This window comes from Polypterus senegalus, chromosome 4 (assembly GCF_016835505.1).
Source record: "Polypterus senegalus isolate Bchr_013 chromosome 4, ASM1683550v1, whole genome shotgun sequence".
In the NCBI taxonomy this organism is placed as follows: Eukaryota; Metazoa; Chordata; class Cladistia; order Polypteriformes; family Polypteridae; genus Polypterus; species Polypterus senegalus.
The window spans coordinates 207785747-207813295 of record NC_053157.1 but is presented as its reverse complement, the minus strand read 5'-3'; the positions used below and the strand labels follow the sequence as shown (position 1 = coordinate 207813295).

Here is a 27549-nt window from a genome sequence, read left to right as displayed (position 1 = left end):
AGCTTTTAGCCCTTCGGATCAGGGAATTTCCAGTTCCAATGTCTCAAAACACACTCACATCTACAGTTATTCCCAGTTTCAGATAAAAAGTAACCGCGTCAAATCTGGGGTTGGGTGTTGTATTGTAATCGCGACTAAGAGAATAAAACTGAAAAAAAAATGCTAACTTTTACAAGTACCATAAATTTACACCAGCTGTTACAGACACAAATCAAATGCATGTTTTTATTGTATAATGTTAACAATAAGAGCAGCTCACTACTCAAAACGGTAAATTTGCCAGGGAGCTGGTTTTGAACTCACGACCTTTGAAATTTTAAGTGTCAGTTCTAACCACAGAAGTTGTCGTATTGTACTTGCACCTTTTGTGAAAGTGTTTATTTGATATTTGGCCATCAGCCTTCACACATTATACAGTTCATGTCTACATTTTGTCACTTATTACTATAACATGAAAAACATTTCTGTTTTAAACGATATGATTACAAAGATTGTTATAGACACAAAACATTCATCAAATTATTTCCCCTTACAGTTCTGGATAGCTCACTCCCAGATAATCAATCAAGGCAGGAACTGGGAGAACTTCTTGCCCGTTCGGAGATGGTGGGGGGCATATTATAGCAGGCTGCTTGCTGCTTGGGCTCATCAACACATTTAGAAGACAAAAGACGCTGATGGAGAGGTGCGAAGGGATTTAAAGTGGGCCAGATTTACAAGTTTTTTCGTAGGCTCTGGTAATTCTAGTGTTAAGTGATCATCTGCCCTTGTGATAGTGCTGTTGTCTGCTAATGTCAGAGAGTATGTGCTAATGTATGTGCCTATAGCATTAGAAGAATCACAGTTCTTGTACAGCTTAGAGAAGAGGTGTTCTGATGGTCATGAACCTCCAGATATTTGCAAATGCAGGCTCCAAATGACTTTTGAAACTCTGTGTGGAGGTTGCATATTCTTTCTATGTCTATATAGGCTTTTCTTGTAGTACTCTGGTATTCTGTTTTATCTAACAAATCTAAATTTTTCAAGTATTAATAAATATGGATCAGTATGTGTTGTTTGCTGAACAGGCGGAGGAAAGGGAAAATTGATGAACATAAAATAATAAGCAATTGCAAAGAGAAAAAAGTAAATTAAATTTTAAAAAATAAATTAGCACATTTCTTCTCTTTGCGTAAATCAGCACCATTGGAGTTACGCTAATCTTCACTCTTAGGCAGTACAACCATTAACTGCAGTCTGCCAGAAACCTGCTGTTTGGAAAAAAATTTGTTTTCCATCCAGAGAATGACTCCAAGCATACAACCAAACCTAGACAGGTATGGAATGAAAACAACAATGTCAAAGGAAAGTCTGTTATTTCTTCACAATCATGGTATATAACAATTTGCCTCATAAAACTGTGCTGCAAAGTGAAGCTTTTTTCTTTGTAAGTTTTAAAAAACACCTTGTCTGTTTTTGCAGCTTACAATAGAGCTTCAGTTGACCCAAGTCTAAGCATGAAAAAAAGGCTAAAATGTACCAAATGTGTCCACTTTGTAACAGCAAAGGTTTTGATTTAAGAAACCATGCCTTTTACATTAATGAGACATCCTTTTGATATCAGATGGAAACAAGAAATAATTATTTTATCAGTGAATCTAACTATTTTCCTTGATGTAAGAAAACATTTCCTGCTTGTTTACAGTCGCCATTGTGGGTGGAGGTTAGATATAAATAAGGAAGTTGATCAGCACAAAACCAAACCCATTTCTGATACTTCTTAGAGCAAATTTATATTTTGAGAAAGTGTTTGGAAATGCACACATCCAGGATGTAAGCATGAATTTAGAAAACAAAAGCATTTACAGTTTTCATTAGCTACTTTTGAGTAACCAATAATCTGTAGCACTAAGGCTGGAAGTGAGCACTCAAACATTACTTAAAGCAGACTTGCAAGTTTGTAATGCTCATTTCTCAGTGGACAAGTATTTGTAGCCAAAGAGGAAAAAAAATTGTTCCTAATCACTCACTACTGAAGCCAACTGCAGTTTCAAACATATTTCAGGTGAATCAGTTAACTGCAGCTGCAATTGAAGTGGGCTGATATATAGAGATGTAGAATAATAATGGCATTATCACAAGTAAATGCTATATAGACAAATAGCCTTTATCTACTGTAGGATATCAAGGTAGAACAATTGTTACTGGAGCTGCTTTCACAAGTCTATCATCATGGGTTTGAATCTTGTGTCTGGTTATTGTCCATGTAAATAATAATAACAATCTTCCTATTGTCACTCGAATCTCTCACGCATTAACATAAGTAAGCATTTAGCACTGCAAAAAATAATACCAATAAGCAAACTTAATCGTATAAAAGCTACCCATCTGGTCCCTCAGGATTTGGTCATTTTTTCCAGTTTAATTTTGGAAAGTAAAACAAAAGTATGTCTGATGATAGCTGAAAACCTTTCCTAATCTGTTCCACATACTACAGCTTTGTGTAACAAAGTGTGCTCATCCCCCTGATATGTCTACATTTCCAGTGGTGGAAGCAGCATGTGCCACTCCCTACAACAAACACACTCTTCCTGAGTGGCCATAACTTTCCATTTCCCACATGTGCACCACCATTCACCTCTTGTCCATTGCATCATCATACCTTCCAGCAGCGTATTTTGCTCTTTTTTTGTCACCCCAATTCTGCTCTTCTATTTGTTCTTTCCTTTTCAATATGTTGGATCTCCTTATCATGATATTCTGGCTTGTACAAATACAGTTCAGCAATAATGCTAAATGTATCCTCTTCTTCATAGTTACACTATTTTCATGACATTTTCATCTAAATCCTGAAAGAAAATGTGCCCAAAAGTAGTAGATCCTCAAAATGAAAGTGGTGTGTGCAGCATTCACAAATAGAAGCTAGAGGAAACCATGCTCCTGGGTGGTGAAAGGTAGTCACAGAGAGAGAGAGAGAAATTTGCTAAAACGAGGTGCAAAGCTGGTTTTATGTTACTAATAGTTTACTTTTTAAATTCTTTTGTAAAGAAAAACTATTGTATAATAGTTGTGCAATCTCAAGACACAGATTATTATATAACATGTTTGCTTTAAAGAAATGGAAGTATCTGGTAAGTTTGAGCTTCATGTTTGGTCCCAGGTTACCTTTACCCCTCTTGTAAGGTGCAAGAACAGCAGACATTTAAAACACAATTTTATGTGGCAAATTAATATATACCATGACTATGAACCTTATCAATGGTGGGATTAAGAAACACAAGCTTTCCATAATTCATTAAAAGCATTCTTAACTATTTCTGTAAACCATCTACCAAAAATGCTATAGGTCTTTTGTATAGTATTCAGTCAAAATTATGAACAGTCACTCGGAGCATTGTGCTTCTCAGCATCCATTGTGAAGTGCTATCCTGTAAATGTTTCTGTCAGTATGAGGAAAATGATAAATAATTAAAAACGGTAAGACATTACAGTTCAACTCATTATTATTTGAATTTTAGTTGTTCCTTCTTAGGAAACAAATAACTCCAAGCTTTTCAAGAGACGAACCAATGCCGTCATTCAAGAAGTCAATAACTTCATAATCACTGTCTTAAACATATCCAAATGCAACACCTAAGTATAAACAATTTAATGCGTATGCTGTTGCACAATTGAGGGCTTGGCTGCAACAAATAGTGCAAGGGTAGAGTCTAGGAGCCATTTTAATAAACAATGGAATGGCATTAGATTAGATACATTAAAGGCAGACTGAACTTCTACTGGTCCATTTTATTTAGTGGAAACACTAGTCCTGAAGAACTAGGATACGCCAAAACGGTGGCCAGTGAAGAATAAAATGAAAAATTCGATAAGCCCAGGTGTTCTGATATTGTCCTTCCAAATGCAGACAATTTAATTGGTTATTCATTGATGAATTTCCTTCTCACCTTCACAAAGATATGCAGGTTATGTTAACTAACAGTAGAACTGGTGCCCCATTGTTAATAGATATGGCTGTGTACACAAGTCAGTCTTTCCAGTACGGCCAGGATAGACTTTGGGCCCTGTAGAGCTGAACTAGATTAAGCAGTTTTTCAATATACCGTATATGTATGCATTTATTTATAAACCCTACACTGAAACTTTGTTTCAGTTTCCCCATCTAAAAAATCTGTACATGAGTTTAGACAGACAAACAGCAAGAACAGTGACTAGTCATGACAGCTCTACTCACAGTTTCTTTTTTGGTGGGAAATATTATTCTGGGCATTGAGTGGCACAGCACACACAATGCTCCACAACATCCTTATATAAAATGATAAAGAGTGAAATCCCCAATTCTAGACTGTAGCAGGCTCCAGATTTTAATAACCCTTCCAACCCAATATGACATAATTACAGGGGATTCACGATGTATTTAGACCCCTTCACTTTTTCACATTTTACTTAATGTTCCAGCCTTGAGCTAAAACACATTTTGCTGTGTTGCAGCCTTATGCTAAAATCCTCTAAATTCATTTTTAACCCCACATCAAGTAACACTCAATACCTCAGAACGACAAAGCAAAAACAGGATTTTAAAACATTTTTGAAAATGTATAGGTCCCAGCAGCTGACAGTGTGTATCGGAGCAAAAACCTTGTCATGAGATTGAAAAAACTGCCTGCAAATCTGTCGACTGTGTTGAAGCATAAATCTGCTTTCAAGACGCACACTTTTTAAACATTCTGCAGATTTGAAGTTTCCCAAAAGCTCAGTTACATTCATAATTCAAAAATGGAAGAAGGCTGGAAAAACCATGACTCTCCCTAGAGTTGGCCACCTGGCCAAACTGAGGAATTGTGGGAGAATTTCCATGGTAAGGGAGATGACCAAGAGCCCAATGGCAATCTGATTCAGCTCCAGAGAAGCTATGTGGAAATGGAAGAAGAGCCACTCAAAGGACACTCAGATTGCAAGAAACAAGATTCTCTGGTCTGAAGAATCCAAGAATAGTGTTATGTTGTGAAAACCAGGCACTGCTCATCATCTGTTCAATACTGATTCCAATAGTGAAGCAAAAATGTGGCAGCATCATGCTGTTGGGTTGTTTCACAATGGAAGGGACTTAGAGACTTGTCAAGGTTGTGGGAGCGCAGAATAGAAAGTACAGAGATATCCTTAATGCAAAACTGCTCAACTTCCAACAGGATGATGACCTTAAGCATAAAGCAAAGGCAACACAGGATTGGCTTAGGGATGACTCTGGGAATGTCACAGCCTGGATTTGAACCCAATCAAACATCCCTGAAAACAGCTGTACACCAATGGTCTCCATAGAACCTAATAGAGCTTGAGAGGATCTGTAGAGAACAATGACAGAAAAATCCACAAATTCAGGTGTATTAAGCATGCTGAGTTATACCCAAATGACTCCAGGCTGTAATCACTGCCAAAGGGGCTTTAGCTAAGTTCTGAGGAACGGGTCTGAATACTTGTGTCAATGTGATATTATAGATTTTTTATTTTTTAATAAATTTGCACACATTTCTAAATCCTGTTTTCGTTTTGTCACTCTGGGTTGCTGAGTGTTGCTTGATGTGGGGAAAAATTAACAAATGATTTTAGCACAATGCCACAACATAGCAAAATATGAAAAAGTGAAGGAGTCACAATACTTTCTGAATTCACTTTACACATTCTAATCAACAACATACACTTTCCCTCACCATCCTTAAAGCATTTTCTGCAGTATTACTCTTACAGTAAATTTAATCACCAACACATATGACAATATGTAAGGGTCCCTCTATAAATAACTTAATATTTCCATCAAGTCTCACCTGCTTCTTCTCTGCAGGACGTTCTCAGCTGGCTGTGTCTCCTCTGGCAAAACCGTGAATGCTGAAGCAATCGGCGGTGGAGGGCAGGAGGAGGAGGGGGCGGCTGCCTGGCTGGTTCCCGCTGGTGGCCCCTCAGTCAAGGACGACAGAATAGGGGAAGGGAAGTGGGTTAACCTTGAATTAGTTACAGCCACTAAAGAAGGAGTGGAGGCAGCCAGGGGCTTGCTGTCATGCAAGAAATGGTTGGATTCATCCCCTGGGTCACTGCGTATACTCACGCAGGGTGGGGCAACCTTAACATGGAGATCTTTGAAACTGAGGCCTTCCTGGGAGGAGGATTCCAAAGAGGAAGATGGGCATGAAGCAGGAGTGTGGACAAAGGGATTGCGGCTACTGAAGACTGGTGGAGAATGAGCTTGAGTGAGAAGGCAATCAGGTTGCACTGTGTGCAGGGGAAAGCTCTCGTGAGAACTCCTCCACACATTCAGTCTATTAATGGGCTTATTTGCTTCCTGGAAAACCACACTTGGTGTTTGTGTTGCTTGGAGAACTTCTTCTTCAGAGGTCTTTATCAACAGGTTCTCTGACATTACAGATGGCTGCCCAGTTACACAAATAAATTCTGCTTCTCTATTGGCTGTACATTCTTCAGGATGTTTCTGTTCTGTACTTGAGAGGAATGGTCCACCTATAGATGTCGCAGATGCCAAAGAATCACAGGGTCCATCAGTTTCTGCCTGTTTCAGATTCATATTATGTTGTGTTAAGCCTAAATCAACATTCTCTACCCATATTGCTCCAATATGGGGAGTGCCATTATTAAGTGTTTGTGGCTGTTCATCTACAGCAGTCCAGAACATGTTTGAGAGGTCATCTTCACTCTTTCTCCAAGCAGCACGTGGCTGAGCTAATAGATCCTTTTCACCATTAGAGTATGGTATACTCATCCTTTCACACACCTCACTCTTTGCTGCATTTGGTTTCTTATCAGCCTCAGAAAGGTTCATACAGGGAGGAGCTGGAAACACAGTTAGCTTTCTTAAATTACTGTCTGAAGTGGCCACTAGGTCTAATTCTTCTAAAGAGAGTTTGGACTTGCAGGTCTTATAATGGTCCACACCTGTCACTTCACTAGAGCTAACCTTACCATCCTCTGAAGACGTGTTTGATTTTTGACACATATGGTCATCAGAGTTGCTGACTAAAAGAGGAAAGACCATTGTTAACCCAGAAGCCTCACTGCAAACGTCCTGTTGAGTTTTTTCAGGCTTAGGAGGTACAGCTGTTTCTACTCCCCACATAGAGGCAAACCCAGTTGGATTACAATCACTTCCATTTGTTTGCTGTGCAGGAGACTGTAAAAACTGAGAAGGTAAGGAATCATCACCAACAGTAACCTCTGAATCGAAACTGTGTTTGATCATTGGTTCTGTTACCAGGAGAGGTGTCTTCAGTAGTTCCTCATCTTCCAAATCCTCCTTAACAATACTAATGTTCTGTGTTTCTCCGTGAGAAGAAAGCTTTCCTACAAAGGATTCCTTTGTGTCATCTGGGTCAGCACAAACAATCATGGAATCATTAACAACGTGAAGACCATTGTCATGACAGTCACTAATATTGTCCAATAAAACAAGTGGTTCACCTGTCTGTACCTGTCTCACAGATGCTGGAAAAGTAGCTTCCACCTCTATGCTAGGTTCACATTCCATTGCTGGCACAATCTCTTCAGTAACATCAGCGTTTTTCACAGTTGGCAGCATATCAATACTGTCCTCCATCTTTGGTTTTATTGTATTAGCTGATACCTTAAACGTTGAGTCCATCCCTTCAGTGATAATGGTTTCTTCCGTATATTCAGGAATTAATTTAGTTTTGGTTAGTGCATCAGCGGAAAAAGAAATAGTAGTTAGAGCCATGTCACTGGCAGGGTCAGGTGGAGGCTTGTTAGAAATGAACTTTGGTTCATTACTGGAAACTATGGGCAATCTTAGAGGGTTAGGTGTATTAGCATCTAATGATGTGCTGTCGTGATTCTTTGAATTTCCTACATGCTCCAATAGCCAATCCGAAACAGAAGGATCCTCATCTTCATCATCATTTCTAGTCCCAGAAATTTGTTCAACTGTTAGAAGTGACAAATCAGATTCATTAATTCTATACTTGCCAGCTGAGACATTTAATTCAGATGGTTTCCCGAAAGACCTTCCATCTTCCCAGTTTGATATCAATGGCCCACAATCCCCTTCAGTTTTATTATCAATAAACCTATCCAGGTCCTCGTTGAGAGTCTCTGCTGCTTTTTGCATGAAGGCAGCTGACCATGTGCTGACAAACCTTGGGCTGATTTTTGTAACAGATGAAGAGCTCACTGAAGAACTACTCAGTTCGTTCATAGACTGTGGAGCTGTAGATTCCATTTTACCTAAATCAGCATATGTTTTTGAGGTTTCACTTTTCAGTGTTAGGCAAGGATTAGTATGATCGTTGTATTCAGACAAAAGGTCTGCCTCATCCAGTAGATTTAAATCAATGCTTGTACCTCCTGTTGTTTGAGACAAAGACGATTCCTGGATAATATCTCTGAAGGCTTCACTTCCTGGCTCTATAGTTGCTAGTGATGATTCATTCTTCTCATTTTTATTAATATTAGGTGGCATTCTATCTGTCCAGTCTGCTGCATCTTCTTCTACAATCACCATTAAAGATCGCCGCAGTGGAATTGGTGGGAGGAAGATGCCAGCTGTTTCAGCAATGTCACAAGATTTTTTATTTGTAGATGATAGATCTGTTACTGTAATATTGGTGTCTGCATTTGACAATTCCAGTCTTCCTTTTGGACCACAGGCTGCCTCGATATCCTTTGTTGGTTTCAGCCTACTGGCAGCAAAAGCATCAAATGACTCATCCCAGTCTCCTCTATATTCAAGGTTACGTTTTTCAGATGATTCTGGCACTGTAGTACTGCTTCTGAATAGAGATGTCTGTGCCGTGGCTAAGTAGATACTGTTGCTGTTAAACCCCTGCTTGGAAGGGTCTGCTTTCAAGTCTGTGCCATTCACAGGAGATCGGTGTTCTTCAGTCCAAGAGGAGGCAGCCAGGGACACTTCAAGAGATGAACTGGAGAGACAGTGAGTGGGCAGGGGAGATTTTAGCACCTGGTCTGCTAATAGTTCCTCAAAGAATGGGTTACTTTGAAGGCTGGTGAAGAAGGGATTTGTGAGGGGCCGGGAAGGTGGGGACACCAGTGCAGCAGTAAAAGGGTTAGCGTGAGGAGGCATATTGCCCAGTGGAATATGGTCAGCAAAAGCAGGAGAGGAAAGGTGTACAGGGAAGCAAGGTGAGAAGAGGTGAGAGGGTGCATCTGATCTGGTTTCTACCTTAGGAGACACTTCCAGGCTGTGGAGGGAAAGGCACAAATAGTCCCTGTGGTTAGTGCCCTGTCACACAGAGCTTGGTGAGTAAGAGAAGGTAGGGAAACATTCTCGAGCAAACACAACTTGGAAATGCAAATTCTAGGGTCCATTTCACAGCCCAGAAGTAGCTTTAGCCAAGCTCAGTCTTACATAAATATCTGAATATGATGCTAAAGCTAATTTGAACATAATGCATATTTACAGATAAATTAACATTTCTATATTGGTTTTGATTTGCAAATATTGGCTTCATACTAAATTTCACTGCTGCAAATGCAAATTAATTTGAAATATCAAGAATGGACCTGAACTTGGGGGGAAGGGAAAAAAAAATCGACCCAGATAATTTGCAGTACTAGTTAAAAATCAACAATAAGGTTATGACTATGAACACAACATCCTAAAAATAAAGTTTGTTTCTGAAACAAACTTACCACTGTGAATAATATCTTCCAAAAATGAGAAGCAAAGTGGCATTCTCAGCAAGCACCTGAGAAATGTATCCAGTAAGTGGCAAGAGGCATGGCTCCTGCTTACAGATGCCAAGTCTTAAATCACCAATGGCCTGCGATATTGAATAGTAACCCAAAGCACAGGACAGTGGAAAGAACCCCAGAAAGAAGTGAAATTTTTTTCCCACTCAAAAGGAACTGGTATTTGTGAACATACATACAAATTAGTGCAAATCACCCATAAAGCATACATAAAGTCACATACCAATGAAAAAATAACATAAAACTCCAAAAAAAACTGAAAGCTAAAGTTACTAAAGTAAACTTATTATAAACCTAAAGCTACAAAAGGCGTCAGCAAATTTACTTATCATCACACCTGTGAATACAAAAATGGCTTGAGTAACTATGCAATGTGCTGCCTTTCTCCAATTTCTCTGTGTTCATAAAGCCATCATTTTGTTCAAACACCCCCAGCAAATATTACTCAGCTATTTCTTTTCCTATTTACAGGCACTAAAAAAAGAAAAAAAAAATTCAACTTGTTGCCTGATATATGCAAATATTCTGAAACAGAACAATTCAAGGAAGAAACAACTGCTACATTAGTCGAGTTTTGACCACTACTATAAGAATAACCTCTTCTTTTATAGGATTCAAATGTATCTACTGATCTTGTAATGGATTACTCACCATGTTACCATTAGGAGATATCATTTGGAAATATAATTTTCATTTGCAGTATATGTAAACACAGTCAACTGTAGTAATCAATAAAGTCAAATTCTTTTATTATGTCATTAAGTAAGTGTTTTAATGAAGTAATACAATAGATAAGCAAATTGACTGTAAATTAGAAAAAGAGATCTTTTGGAAGTTTCTACAGACATTAATACTAACAATGTTTCCTTGGAAAAAAACTATTGAATACACATAAAGCATATGTTTAAAACACTGAAGTTTAAATCACCACACTTTTACACTAAATACTAAAGGCCTTAGATGGTAATTAGAATTACTTCAGGAGAGAAAGCATTTAAATTCACAAATAATTTACATGTTAGTATTAAACACATGCCATTAGTGCCAGAGTTTGCATTGTCATGGCATATGACTATTAGTATCAATGATGAGACTGTTTACTGTGATGCTAAAAAGTTTTTAAACACTTTACTGTAGAATTGTCTCTATTTCTGCATAAAGACCTAAACCGTAACTGGATTTTTTTTACAAAAGTCCTAAAACTAGAAAAATAGAACTCAGTTAAACAAATGACACAAACATATTATACTTGTTCATTTATTCACTGATGAAAACAATCAAGTGTTGCATATTTGTGTGAGAAAAGTATGTGAACTTGTAGATGTAGATTATATGTAGATGTTAAATCTATGAGATAACAGTCAAGTGTGACAGCTGGAAGGCCTGCCCTAATTTAAAGAAATGGGTCTTCACAATGAAAAGTCTGATCTTCATCATGCAGGTTTGTGGAATAAGGAGAGGGCAGCACGCATGGACGCAGCAGCCCGGAGCCCTCCGCTTAGATGTCACTTTTTTCTTTATTTTATTGTTGCTGTTTTACTTTTTAACACAGTGAGCAACTGTAGTCAATCTGGTACAGTTCACATAACATACAGCTTGCAGGAAATATAGGATATTGGAATGAAGGAATTTATTCCACCACCACATCCCAATATCCTGGACGAGCTTTTCAGCACAGAGGTGCCCACCTGGATTACCACTCCAACAAGGAAGCAGCGCAGATGGAGATGGGAGAGGAAGCAAAACTGGGGTAAGACAGCAGGCGTTCATGCTAAATGAAAGAACTCCCCTAACAAGCCAGCTCTACCCAGCCTGTTCGTCACAAACACCCAGTCTTTAGTCAACAAGATTGACAAGCTAATACTATGGATTTCACCCCACAGGATGAACAGCTATGCTTTTTTTTTTCTCATCGAAACCTGGCTAAACACTAACATCCCCATGCAGCTATTGAGCTTATAGCTTGACGACTGCTTACCGCTTGGATCATATGAGTAAATCTGGAAAATTAGCAAACACTGAACATTGGGGTACTGTAAGGCTGAATACTAAGCCCTCTCATTTATTCACTCTTCATAAACGACTGCAAACCTACCCATGACGCTAACAGCATAATACAAGTTTGCAGACAGCACCACAGAGTTAGGCCTGATCTCAAATAATGATGAAGCAGCCAATAGAAAAGAAGTCGAGAATCTGTAGAGTTGTAGCCACAACAACCACCTTTCACTCAAGTACAAGAAAACAAATGAACTGATGCTGGGCTTCAGGAGATTACCCATAGGTATTAAAAGCAAGAGACAGGAGACAGTCCAGAGTTTCAGATTCTTGGAAGTCCACATCAGCAAGGGCCTGTCATGGACAACAAACACGACAGCAATGGCCAAGAAAGGTTTTCAGAGCCTTCACTTTCTGAGGACCCTAAAGAAAGCATAACTCCCACAATAGCTGATGGTTAACTTCTACAGGTGCACCATAGAGTCTGTCATCACATACTGCATTACAACGTGGTACTCTGGCTGTACCTCTGAGAATAGGAAGACCCTCCGGTGTATCATAAAAATGGCTCAGAGAATTACTGTCACTCAGCTACGATCACTGGAAAATATATTCACTACCTGCTGCAGCAAAAAAGCAAAGAACTATTTTAGAGATCCCATCCACCCTGGCCATGGCATTTTCACTCCTCTGCCTTCTAGAAGGCACTTTAGAGTTCTGCATGCCTACACTACCAGGCTGAAGAACAGCTTTTAACCCAAAGCAATCAACCTATTAAATGCACAGCGATCACTGCCCCTTCCTATAACAGAAACCGACATTGATTGAACTGAACATCTGCATTAACCACACATAGCTACACACTTATACATGAATCATGGAACTTATGAACATTACAATAACTGTAGTCTTCACTGAGACTTCATTTATTGTTTATTTATGCTTACATGTTTACCTTTACTTTTACTTTACTTCTAACGGTGTGTATATTTGTAACTGTTAATAGTAACCATGCTTCTCATAGTTTAATGTTTAGTTTATTATCTACTCTTACAGTATATACTTTTATCTAATTCATTTATAGGCTTGCTCCAAATGATATTTCATTGTATTGTACAGTGACAATGAGGCTATCTTGCTCTGCCATGGTTCAATCAAAAAAGACTTCTGAGGACAACAGAAAAAAACATTCTAAAGAGTTTGGACTAAACCAGTCCTCTGAAAGGCACACTGCATACAAATGTTGGAAATTCAACACCACTGTTGAGCTCCCCAGGAGTGGATGACTAATAAAGATCACTCCAAGTGAAAGTCGTGTAAAATTCCATGAGATGTTATCCCAGGGTAACATCTAAGAATCTAAAGGCTTCCCGTGTATTGGCTAATGCTATTGTTCACGAGTCCACCAACAGTGAAACACTAAAGAATGGTGGTGTGCATGGCAAGCCTGCAAGGTGAAAGATGAACACTGCTCCTTTTCTAAAGTTTGCTAAAGATCATGTGGATAAGCCAGAAATCTATTGGAAAAATGTTCTGTGGACAAATGAGTCCAAAATACAACTTTTAGGCTCAAGTTAAAAGCATTATGTTTGGTGAAAAGCAAAGCACAGCATTCCTCCATAAGAAACTGTGGTCACATCTGTGAAACACTATGGCAGTAGCATCACAGATTGGGTCTGCTTTGCTGCCGATAAATGAGAAATTAAAACTGTTGAGAAAGTGGGTCATGCAGCAAGACAATGACCCTAAAAACAAGTCTTTCCACCAAAGAATGGCTAAAGGAAAAGAAAAATCCTGTTTAGGAATGAAAGTGTCAAAGACCTGACCCTTATGCTATAGAAATGTTGAGGAAGGAGCTGAAACAAGCAATTCATAAAATGAAGCCCATGAACATCCATAAGTTTAAGTTCTGAATAGAAGAATGGGCTAATATTCCACCAGGCTAATGTGGAGGACTGTTCAACTAAATGTTTCTAATAACAGTTGAAGTTATTGCTGCACAAGGGAGTCACACCAGTTAAAAAAAAAAGTTTCATACTTTTTGTACATATTTATGTAACGATGGATCATTTCCCTCATATATAATGTTTTTTGTCATTAAGTCATTTGTTTAATTGGATTCTCTCCATCTAGTTTCAGATCAGATCACGTTTTTTCATCATATTTATGCAGAAACAAAATCCTAAAGGATTCAAAAACTTTCTAGCACAACTGTATTTAATTTAATTGTTTTTATCAGCCTATTACTATTCATTTATCTTGAGTGCTGACTGCCATTTCTGCAAGTTTGATTAACTTACCCCTTTTAATTTGGATGGTACCTTGGACTAAATGGAAAACAATAGCATTACTAATGACAGAACCAGCACCACGTAGTCCAAGCTAACCATTAAACTTGCAACTTGTATTTTCCAAATTAATATCGGCACCAGAATTTTTACTTCTCTGGAATCTATGTAGACTCAACTTATACTCTTCTCTACTCTGCCAACAGATAGCTTTAAATGAATACAACCACACAATGCTTACATAATTACACAATTACAATAATACCTTTGAAAATGAATCCTCTAAGAGCGAAGCTCCTATATTGTGAAGGGGGCATAAAACATGTTATGGCACATGTTAAAATTCAACTGCTAGTCTGCTAGAGCAACATTTTTAAACCTTTATGACACGTGGATTACCTGAAGTACAGTATTAGAAAATTTTCACGGACTGTTTAAATGGAATTTGCAAGGGTGGGACAGTGCGGGCATTTGGTGGAGGTTCCCTGTTGGAATTTTGGCTATTCAGGTTTATTAGCACTAGATCAGAGAGTGGGTTTGGGAGATTGAGTAACTCGTGGGAGGTTTGTGCATACAAATTTAGTAACATTAAATGGGAGGGGCAGAGGTGGATGACCTCTGGGATTATGGAGAGTACATATTTACTAACAATACATCAATTTGTGGAGAATGCAGCAGACCCCCAGCTGGAAAAGACTGGGCTAAAATACTTTGAACTGCTTGATTTTTGTGAACCAGCAAAAAAAAAAAAAAGTACTGTGGACTGGTGGTTGGGAAACACTGTGATACAGTACTATGATACTCACTGAGCAATATCCCTACATCGAATAATCATTATCTGTTGTTGATATTGTGCATTAGGTTGAATGCAAAGTTATTATACATGTGTGCTTAGTTAAATCACATGTACTATGTATTATTTTTTTATAAAGTATTAAGTAAAATTGGCCCAATCTGTCACAATAAGGAAAAACGATTATTTTTAGAAACTGAAATGCAGATACGAAATATCACAAAGTAGAACCATTGGTGTTGGCACCCAGTCACAAAAGGAGCAGGTGCAGAGTGTCAAAGATATTGGAGGGAGTGTGGGCAGGGGAATATTTTATTAAAGGAAAAACAACTGGTGCTGGCTTCAGATAAACCACCACAGGGACTAGGTAATCATCCCCAGAAAGACTCATAACCTTGTTAGCGTTAGACCCGAGCATTACTAAGGCTGTGAAAACCGTGCTAAAAGTGTTAGACCCAAGGTGTCACTCGGCAACTGTACAGATGCATTTTGCGTAAGCGTTAGAATCGAGAATCACCCGGGCTGTAAAAGTGCTGTCAGTGCTGCTGTTCTTTTGAGAAATTATGTTTGAGTGCAGGTGCAGGAAATATCTGCACTTTACCAACAATGAAGAATTTCATGAGAATAATCAATCAGCACCAAAATTAATGACAATTTGGGGGATATACCAGGCCATTGTACAGGGTGAGTCAGAAAGGATGGACGCTTTTTACAAAATCACAAAATTGTTAATTTTTTCTTACAAAGAAATTTATTTAAAGATTTGAGTTCATATTGAAATAGCATTTGACAATTTGTAGGGATGGAAATGCAGGTCTAAATGCAAAATACGCCTTACCGAACGATTACTGAAGTTTAGAACAATGCTTCCGAGCAGATCGACTTCGACTGCGCAGCAGGGCTAATCATTAGCTTTCCACATTTTCAGGGGTACGGGCCGTTCGTGTAGCTCCTGGCGGTCTTTTATTCATTAGTGTACCTCGTGTATGAAGTGTTTTAACCCAATGTAGGACAGTGTTACGAGCAGGAACAGCTTTATTTCTGTGGATATTGAAATGGCAACGAAACTCACGCTGAACTGCAGTAATAGATTGGTTGTTCTTGACAAAACAGTCGTACGCAAAAACACGGTGTCCACGGCTCCATGGCTTCAACTAAAAAGAAAATAAAAAAATGCTAAGACTTCGCAAACCTAACGCCACCTACCGCACATCTGTCACTCCACCTAGTGGTGAGTTCTAGCCATTTCAAAGACGTCCATCCTTTCTGCCTCACCCTGTAGCTAAATTTCTGAGCATTTACATTCTGGAACGTGATGTTAGCATCAATGAAAGTCTCATGGCTTATAAGGGCAGACTGTCATAGATACAGTACAACGCATCAAAAACAGCAAGATTTCGCATAAAGTTTTACAAGCTTTGTGAATCTAAAATGGGAAAGATTTGGAATTCGGTTCTGCACACTGGGAAAGGGACAATGTTTGATCCGAAATACAATCAGTATGGTGTTGCTACATCATCGGTGCTTAATAGATGCTCTGCTGGATCAAGGTTACTGCGTAACTGTGGACAATTTTTATACTTCGCTAGAGCTATTTGACATCTCGCTTCAAAGAAAGCCTGACATACAGTATATGGAACAGTGCGTCCTAATTGTCGTGTCATGCCTGAAGACTTTGGCAGGTCTAAATTACAGCAAGGGGTGCTAGTAGCTTGGTAAAAGGGTAAAATTGCTTGTGCGGGAATGGAAAGACTTCTTAGCACTATACTTAATGCAGCTACAGTCACTGTATAGGCAAAAGGCAACAAGGTTACAAAGTATTGTACTATGGTCGACTAGAGTCTAGAATTGACTTTATATCCTATTATGCAGAGGCAACAAAAGTAATACTACAAAAAGATATTTCATTATCTCGTGCAGCAGTGCATTTGAAATGCACTCATCTTATACAAATAAAAACTTTAGCTCATGCTAAATTTACATGCCAACTTGTAGAACAAATCCTTGCCACACATCTACTGTCCACACTACCACTAAGCGGAGCATCTTATTGGTAGACATTTTACTGATTATATACCTCCAACAGAAAAAACTGAATCTAATTTGTACCGTGTGCAGTGTGCTGTTCAAAAACGGATAAATCTGGAAAGAAAATCCAAAAAGAAAGAAACTATTATTGTCCCAACTGTGATGCTAGGTTGTGTCTTTCACTTTAAAATTTACCACAAAAAGGACTCATTTTGAGATTATATATTGATTTGGCATCATTAGTAGTATTATTATTGCTGCTATTATTTTCATTCATCACTACTATTACTATTTGGATCATTATTATGCTTTTGAGATTTATTAAAAATGTAATTTTTCATGCCACAAAAATACAAAATACATGATTATTTGAAATAAAATGCAACACTAGGGAGAAAGAAGACTCTTTCTCTGAAGGGAAGTCAAAATTCAATTAAGCTTTTGGCTCTTTCTCAGGGACAGTAACTGTTTGGCCAAAAAATCCACCTCTTTTTATCATCAAAGTCGAGCTACACTTAACAGGAATCAGAGAACTGTTGATCTGCAAAAGATATACTTAATTATATCATAGTCTTTGTTTTCAGTTGGTGCTGCAAACTGGTCTGGCAACTTGACTCAGGCCATACAACAGAATATAAGAAGGCTGAAGCCCAGGTACAGTTTGGAAGATTCTAGGGCAATCTCTTATAATACATTTATATTTAATAAATTGTTCATTACTGTAAGTATTTCCGATTTGTGACTCTGCTATCAAGTGTACCAACGCTGAAAACAGTCTCTGTGGTTCACAGACTGAAAATTCATAATTGGAGAGTATTCTGTTTATACTTAGTCTTTGAATCAAATGTAACACACAGGAGAAAGACTTTCCGAGACTGTGGTCTTAAAAGTTATGAGAATGTTTCTGGACAAAGGCAGAACTGTAACAACAGACAACTTCTCCACATCGCTTTTACTGGCGAATAGACTACTGCACTGCAACACAACTCTGCTTGGCACAATATATAAAGTGCAATGAGAACTTCCACCTGCAGCTAAAGTCACTTCAGCGCACAAGCAATTTTCCATGCTAGTGTTTATATCTGGCAGTGTCATGCTGACAGTGTATGCACTCAGTACCAGGCACCGTAACGTGGAGATTAAGCAAGACTGGAAAAAACAAAAAAAAAACCAAACGCGGTCACAGACTACAACCACAAGGTATGTGAATGAATATAATGTTGCATCAGTGCCACAATGTTTTCCGATATGTACTATTCAGGTCATAAAATAATTTATTCAAAATGTCACATATATTTATGTCTCTCTTTTTTTGTCAGTGAGGTGCTGACAACATGGTCCAGAAGGTGCGTGCTATTTCAGTTCGAGCAGGAACAAAAGAAAGAAACAAATAAAAAAAAGGAGGAAGCACATTCAACGATAAGTTCCTGCTCCAAGACCTCTGCCTCCGTTTGGAAAGACAACTCATATTCAAATGACTAGCATTTTCAAATAATGATGTTTTTATGCATGGATGTGTATGTGCATGCGCGAGAGAGAAACACTTTTGCAAAGGTATAACTAAACAAGTGTGCTCTTATTCAAGAATAAAACTGAATAGCAAAACAAATTGATGTGACAACAAGATACCAAGAAGACATGATTCACCAGTGTTTGTGTCTACTTATATCCCTTCAGCGATATCTTTTACAAGTAACATAAATTTACACCGGCTGTTACAGACTCAAATCAGATGTATGTTTTTATTATATAATAGTAACAATTATATAGCAGTTCACTTCTCAAAAAGATAAATGTGAGGAGGACCCTGGATCAAAACCGTAACCTTTTGATTATGAAACAGCAGTTCTTACCTCTGCACCACCCAAGCAGACATGTCGACTTTATATCGAATGATACTTGGACTTCATTTTTAAACTGATTGACCGCAACATGTAAACTGAACAATTTCTTTTTCTTCTGTTATATTTTGAATAAAAGCATACTTGTTTTGTTATACCTTTTGTGAAAGTGTTTATTTGATATTTGGACTTCAGTCTTCTCTTATTATACACTTCATGTCAACATCTTGTCAAAACAAGATTTGTTTTAGTTATGTATTCAACATTTTGTGCCGTACATTTCCTGTCATCCTACATTTACACAGATCGTTGTAAACATGAAACACACATGAAATGTATGTATTCCAAATAACAATGTATTATTTACCCTATACAATTCCAGAAATCTAAACTCCCAGATAAAGAAACTTCAGCTGTAAAAATTTTGCGTCTGACTTCAGCTGCCTCGGTGGGGGATGGTATAGCAGGCTGTTTGCGCTGATTAACCCATTTGAAAAACAAAGATGCTGATGAGGCAGTGCAAGGAAATTTAAGGTGGCCCAGCATTATGAATATTTTCGTAAGCTTCAAGGATTCTAGTGTTAAGTCTATAAGTCTGAGTATGTGGCTACTAGCAAGTCTTCTTAAGGACCATGGCTTGAAGCATTTCATAAAGTTAGAGAAAGTAAGGCAGGTAGTGTTGGCCCGGAGTTCAAATGAGGTGTGAGGCAAAGCCTGCAGAGAAAATTTTCAGGCAGGGAAAGAAGAAGATGAGAATGCATACAGCTACATGTAGGGATTAATCAAATTATTTTAATTATATTTGAAAATGTGTATGGCACTCGAATTTACATTGTATGAGCAGCAAAATATACTTGAAATTTTGGTAAACCATATTCACTTTTATTGTGTAAAAAAATGCAAAAGTAAAAAATAAAAGTTTGGAAATTATTCATTCCTTTAGTCCTTAAGTATTTAATATTTGTTAGCTGCTAATTAAGTACTTTCTACTTAAAGTATACATTGTACAAAATTAAATAAAATGAAACTGAAATGAAAGTAAATAAAATTAATTGAACATAAGGTTGGTTATTATACGATTTGTCTGCCTTCCAATAGTCTCCAATAATTGCATTTCCAGATCTTCTAGACAACGGTAGCAGGGAATACAGAGGATTCTGAAAAGTATGACATGATTAGTTAAAACAAATTTTTGTTCTGTACATTCAGTCAGCATTGCATTTTTCATGCTGCCATAAAGCCAAAGCCATAATCTGTACAGTAAAAAAATGAGAATGACAAAAAGAAATTTAAATCGTTCTCAGGCCAGGATATATCATACTAAATGATACAATATTAAAGTGGTGCATGTCTGTGCACACTATGTCAAAATCCTCAGTATGTCGAACTATGACAGTTTCTGGAATTCTCAACAGAAGGCACAAAAAGCATAATGTTATAGACTAACAATGTTGTATAATTTGAATGTAAGAGATGTGTCTTTGTTCATGCAACGTTTAGTCATTCATCTGAGTGAAATTAGAAATATGAAAGATACCAACAGTAAATATTTGTATGTTGGTGTGGCTGGTATATTGCTGGACATTTACATTCTGGATAAAATTAACTGGTTCACTATTAATTCACTCTAACAATTACAAAAACAGGCTGGGTGAATAAATACCCAGCTGCTGTGGGCAAGATAGGCCATATTTGAAAAGCTGTACAATTTTGAAGAGAGGAGTACTGTCTTCATCAAGTAAGGTTAATGTACCAAAGGGTGACTAGTAACATGCAAGATAATAGGATCTTAAGTGTGCAGGCAGGAAAAAATAAAAAAAAAAATCAGTGTCCTGCAATTCCTGTGTTCATTACATAGCAGCCAAATATACATGTGCTATGGTAAAGAAAGCATGTTTATAAGTTTTGCTGTGTTTTCCCTAAACTATTGTATAATCACACTGCTACACAATACAGAGTGAAAAAATAAATAAAACATTTCACATTGACATTAGCAAATACCCATGCTGATGTGAAAGTTTCTGCATACTGATTCCCTTTCTTGATTTTCTAAACATATTACAAAAATATGTATCAATATATTTCATTGCTTGTGACACCATCACTTGTAAATGTACTTTCTCTATTCACTTCATTACTTCTCTTTATTTGTAGCATTACTAAAAATTCAGAGGTATGGTTAATGGTAGCCAGCTTTAAGAATGCTGAAACAGCAATCACACTTTGCCAGTGATGAAAGCTATAGACACTCTGTTTTTTCGTTTTGTATTTTACATCCTGAATATGCATCCTATGAATATTTTCAAATCATAGCTAAAAAGCAAAGTCATGATAAAAACTATAAACTGATAGCCTTGTACCAGGAAGGGCTCCTAAGTTTAAAGAGGATGACCTGGGGCCTCATGTACATATAAACGGTGTGAATGCACGTTTCCACCCTCTCTTCGAGATGTATAAAAAGTAAACTTGGTGTAAAGCCACACACATTCTCATGCCAGCCTTACCCAGTGCATACACAAGTTTCTGCTCGGTTTTGCAAATTGGCGGTACCCAGCTTCAAAGCAGTGCTACTGTTCCTGTGTGGTTTCCCATTCTATTTTAGATTCACATCCCTGATGTGACTGTATCAAATACATTGAAATTAACCGCATATTATTTATAAATTTAAGGCATCTGATTGTAATCAACCTGTAACAATATAATGGTCCATGGAATGGCCAAACTTTTCCAAATACCATACCTGCTTTAAGCATTGTTACTGTCAGTGCACCACTCAAAGTATTTCAACCTGATGTATCCAAATGTGGAATCACAGCTGTACAGCAGCAGAAGCTCTAAGGCAGATTGTGTCAAAAGCATAGAAGATTATCGGGACACAGCTTCAGAATACAGGGATACAGCCCTGGAGAATAATTATAGCACACGCTGCCTCAGTGATGTGCACAGTCTGTTTGAACTTCTCCCATTTGGCAAACGCTTCAGAGCCTTTCCTGTAGGGACCTTGCGGTTCAGTTTCATCCCAAGAGCTATAAATGTACTCAATCAATCCATCAAGTGCTCTTGGTAGAACTGTTTGTACTTGTATGTACTTATAATTTCAATTATCTCACTGTAAACTTGCACTACAGTTGTAATATTGCACAACCTGAGCCATTTTATGAGTCACTTGCACTCTAGGCACTAAACGTAAATGTTTATTGTACTTAGACTTTCATATTGTATATTTTTCATTGCTTTTTACCATATTGTTGTTGTTATTATTATTTTATAGGAAAATACATTTATGGAAGATTTGCAAACTGAATCTCCTTGTACCATATAATAACAATAAAGGAATTTAATTCAATTTAACAGAAGAGAGTATGTATTTACAGATGATGACGACTGGCTTCTAAGTCGATTTAGGTTTCCAAGAGTTTCTTCTTAGAGCTCTTGATATAATTTTAAGATGAAATGCATTAAAGTATGTAGATTACATTATACAGATACATTTTTAACTTCATTTAAATAATGTATACTATTAATAATTATGCATGTGGGCATGGTGGCGCAGCGGTAGCAATGAGCTGTTTTTCCGTCCAGGGATTGTTCCTGCCTCGCGCTGTATACTTGCTGGGATTGTATAGATGGATGGATGGAATTATTAAACATGTACTATGAAGATATTTCAACATTCCTTAAAAGTTTTGAAAAATCTATATTCTAAGCTTACAGATGGCTTGACGTTTGTTACAGATCTTACTGTAAGGCAATTGGGTATGTGGAGAAAATACGAGAAGGAGAGGAATTGGGGGTAGGTACGCTTGAAAGAGACAGTACTGCTGCATTAAATTATTTCATTGCACACTTCCCAGCAAGGAAGGAGCCAGGAACAACCACTGGACGGGGCGCCAGCTCAGCACTACCGCTTCACCACTGTTCCCCCATGTTTAATACATGCTTTAATTCATTCAATTCTATCTATCCATTCAACTTTTTCTGAAATGTATTCTTAAAGATGATTACAAAGTCTAATCATTAAGCTTAAAATGACATTTCCTCATGATCTTTGTTATATTCAATTACATAGTCCTAAAATTCAGAAAATTAAAATAATATTACCTTGCAAGTCTTGTTTCCAAGTTATTTTCATTGCCCATTTCTTTTGAAAGTTTGCTTAATGCATAAGTTTCCCTTTGGGGCTAAGAAATCATTTTAATGCTTACATTGGCTTACAGAATTTCAATTTGTTTAAGTATAAAATCTTATCTTACAACTTTTGTTTTAACAGTTACTTAAAATCACACTTACAAATTAGGTTTGTTAAAATAAATTTCACAAGTTGAATATGATTTGAATGTGTTAAAAAAATCTTGAATTTATCAAAAAAGTACAACTCCTTGTAATCCTGTAAAGCTGACAATCAAACAAAAACTCTCGCTAGATTTATCTTTCACTATTGAGCACTTGTAAAACTGTGCACATCTATGCAGAAATGCAGATTTTTTTTAATTTGCGCAACATCCAAATCAATTTTCCTTTCATAATCCCCTTCACCTAACAAAACTGGTCAGAATTTAACCTTCTTGCCACTAAAACTTATTTGAATCGAGGGGATGGCAATTAAAGATTAATTTACATTTTATGTATAGGCGAACTTTGGAGCCACCTTATGCATAAGCAGATACAGTCAAAAGTGCTTACTTCACACAATGCAATATGTTCTGTCTTTTGTGCACAGTGGATCCTTTAGAATTTTTGTGAAAAATAAACATGTTAATTAATCCATTTTTATTGCTCACTGTGAAGTCACAGGCTAGAACATGTAATGTCACTGCCAATCTGTACTTCATATAAGTTCATCACTGGTAAGTCTTGAAGTGCTTCACAAATGGATTAATAAAATGTATGTAATGTTGGTATTGTTACAATAAGTCAGTGTTTTATCATCATTATTATTATTATTATTATTATTTAGTTGAATTTTTTTCCAAAGTAAAAAAAAAAATCACGAAACCCCAAAAAAATTTTGAGATATTAGTAGGAAAAAACAAAGTAACCAAATAACAGGAAACAAGCTTTTAAAATACAGACACTTAGTGCTATAGTTAGTCCCAAGGCTCAATGACACCAGTAGTCTAGGAAAACTACAAACGATTAACAGTTGATAGGATCAGTACAGCTACAGATTTAAGAGGGCAGCAGTAAAATGCAGTAACAAAGTTACAAGATGCTTCATGAAAAGATATTTGTCTGAGTTCTGCTTTATATACAAGTGTTTTTTGAAGAAAAAGCACACAAGCTACACCACTTCATATTTTTTGTGAGTGGTTTCCCTCCTAGCCTTCCAAAGTCCACCTAAAATTATAAGTGTAAAACTGACTTAATCACCATCAAAGCATAGCAAAAAAGAAGGGAAATGAGTGAGGGGATGAGTGATGGGATTACACCATACAACTGCATTTTTCCCTTTCATTGGCCAATTAATTCAGAGAAAAAAAATATAAAGTATGCATATTTTAGCATCACTCCCCTGATCCAAATAATATGAGGATGGTCAATAATTTATTAAATGTTAATTGTGTCCTTGCTATTTGTTGGTACCTCAGGTGTAACTCTGTAATTCTGAATAACCGCCTAGCAGCATGTTGTTTGGGTGCTCTAGGATACAACAAAACCTCCAACAACTTGGTTTATAATTTGTATTTAAGGTAATCTTTAAATATCTAATCAGTATGTTTGTCAACCCCACCATAAATGAATATCATCAGCACTATGCATTAAAATAAAATGTAGCAAAGGCATACAAGATTTAAAAGTGTAAGGATTATGCTGAGGTTGATTTTTTTTTGTTCACCTTAAACTTGGCAAAAATTGGATCTTTCACAGTAACCAGGTTTCCATCCATGAAGTTTTTGCGAAAAAATATTTAGTGCTTCAAATTTTAGCTGATGGAAATGCTAATTATCGATAAAAGGTTGTACATGTCGACATAATATTTTTCCGTTTAACTTTAGCGCATAAATTCCGTATGTCGCAAAAACTACATTGGAAACACTTTTTGTCGGAAAAAAAGGGCTTTAACGCAAATAAATGTGTCACATGATACATTTTCATCACGTGCAACCAAAACGAGAATAGCGGAGCGGTTCGCATGGTCTGATGAAGAGACTCGTTATTTCTCGTGATAAGCCAATACAGTAGCAGATAGGCTGGGTCTCCTGCTACTAAAAGGGGTACCTGAACTCCCTCCACATCAACTGTAGCCTGGGGGTGTCTCTCAGGATGTCTAAATAATACAAAAACCGCAAAGGTAATTTACTGTGCCAGTCAAAATATTTAATAAACCATGTGTTTCATTATCTAAACATTTTTTTCTTATTATTAAATGGCAGATGTTTTAGCATATATGAGAAATTCTCTCATTAATATTAACTTTAGTTTTTTTTTTGATTAAATGTTGTTATTTTGTATTAATTCAAATTTCAGTTTTAATTAAAAAACCTTAAGGGAAGCAGGTTACAGTACTAATTCAGTTGTTATCGCACTGAGAAGGGATATTGAAAGGTAGGCTCGCCTGTACAGATCCGATGCTGCAAACACAGCTGCATCATGGGCACTTCCAGGAGTGCCAACGCAAATGTCTCGTTTCATGCACCTGTCATCAACAAGGGCCTGGAGAACAATAGATGGCCACCCTTTGCGATTAATGTAATCGCGGTAGCCTTCTGTCGGGGGAAGAATAGGCACATGCGTGCCATCCAGCGCACCGTAAATCTGTGGCACAAGATGCACCAAGGAATTGTGGTATGCAATTTCATTGGCCTCCGCTACAGTCGGAAGTCTGATATAACGCTGCATTCATTTTTCTTTAATAGCGGTGCACACAGCATATACACATCGATGGACAGTAGTTTTACTAACCCCGAAAGTTTCTCCAACTACTCTATACTTGCCGCAGGTAGCCAGCTTCTAAAGGGCGATGGCAATCCGCTTTTGGGTTGGAACTGGTGGTCGGTGGCAACCTGTGATGGGCGCAACATCAGGACTGATGAATCCACACAACATATCAAACGTTGGCCATGTCATTCTAAAATGTTGCAGCCAGAGATTTTCTGTGAAGTGTCTCTCCACCACCTCCTCCCAAAAGGTTTTATTCTGTCGTCTCTCCCATACCCGTGGGTTTCGTCGCACTGGGGTACTTTCTTCGAGCTCTAGGGCTATCAGACAAGCAACTGCTTCATTCTGCTGTCTTCTTCGGATATTATGTACAATTCCAATTATTTGTGAAACTGAAATAACAGTAAGCTGGCAAATTTCATAAAACTGTCTGAATAATCTCTCCATTTCTTTGTTTAGTGGAGGGGGTGTAACATGGAACACAAAAGGTAGATAATTTGCGACATACACAAAATTATGTATGGAAACGGCTCAAGGGCAGATTTTTTTTCGCGATACAACAAAACTTATGCGACAGTTCGTTTTGGGGGGGGTGACGTCATCACGCACACCATTTTATCGATAAAAAGCCAGTTGGATGGAAACAGGCTGGAGACAGCAAATTTCGCACATTTTTTTTTACGTCTATTCTGTTTGTCGATAACAAAATGTCACAAAAAACTGGATGGAAACTTGGCTAATGATAATTAACTCATTTACTGTACATTATCTGTTACAAACTTTCGCATCCCTGAGCAGAATGTAGTGTTTTCACAGTCTCCATATTTACCAGATCTGTCATTATATAACTTTCTTCTCCATAACCTGAAGATTTGCCTAAAAGGACACGGTATTGAAATAAATGAAAACAGCCAAGAGCTGTGCTCAATGTACTGATGGAGCTCAGAGAAGAACATTCTCCAAGAATGCTATGAGGTCTGAAGGTACAAATTTCTCCTGAAGGGAGCTATTTTGATGTAGACTGAGTAAACATTTACAGTGCATCTGGAAAGTATTCACAGCACATCACTTTTTACACATTTTGTTATGTTACAGCCTTATTCCAAAATGAATTAAATTCATTTTTTTCCTCAGAATTCTACACACAATACCCCATAATGACAACTTGAAAAAAGTTTACTTGAGATTTTTGCAAATTTATTAAAAATAAAAAAACTGAGAGAGCACATGTACATAAGTATTCACAGCCTTTGCCATGATGCTCCAAATTGAGCTCAGGTCCATCCTGTTTCCCCTGATCATCCTTGAGATGTTTCTGCAGCTTAATTGGACTCCACCTGTGGTAAATTCAGTTGATTGGACAGGATTTGGAAAGGCACACACCTGTCTATATAAGGTCCCACAGTTGACAGTTTATGTCAGAGCACAAACCAAGCATGAAGCCAAAGGAATTGTCTGTAGACCTCCAAGACAGGATTGTCTCGAGGCACAAATCTGGGGAAGGTTACAGAAATATTTCTGCTGCTTTAAAGGTCCCAATGAGCACAGTGGCCTCCATCATCCATAAGTGGAAGAAGTTCAAAACCACCAGGACTCTTTCTAGAGCTGGCCGGCCATCTAAACTGAGCAATTGGGGGAGAAGGGCCTTAGTCAGGGTGGTGACCAAGAACCCGATGGTCACTCTGTCAGAGCTCCAGAGGTCCTCTGTGGAGAGAGGAGAACCTTCCAGAAGGATAACCATCTCTGCAGCAATCCACCAATCAGGCCTATATGGTAGAGTGGCCAGACGGAAGCCACTCCTTAGTAAAAGGCACATGGTAGCCCGCCTGGAATTTGCCAAAAGGCACCTGATGGACTCTCAGACCATGAGAAACAAAATTCTCTGATCTGATGAGACAAAGATTGAATTCTTTGGTGTGAATGCCAGGCGTCATGTTTGGAGGAAACCAGGCACTGCTCATCAGCAGGCCAATACTATCCCTACAGTGAAGCATGGTGGTGGCAGCATCATGCT

General features: G+C 37.7%; 1 protein-coding gene across 1 annotated transcript in view; it reads right to left on the bottom strand.

Annotated features, from left to right (window-relative positions):
* The window catches only part of LOC120527936, a 131434-nt gene that overhangs the window by 48383 nt on the left and 55502 nt on the right, over window positions 1-27549 (bottom strand). The window contains exon 4 of the mRNA XM_039751908.1: window positions 5802-8918. Coding sequence (XP_039607842.1) covers window positions 5802-8918 — 3117 coding nt within the window. The remainder of the gene's footprint in view (window positions 1-5801; window positions 8919-27549) is intronic.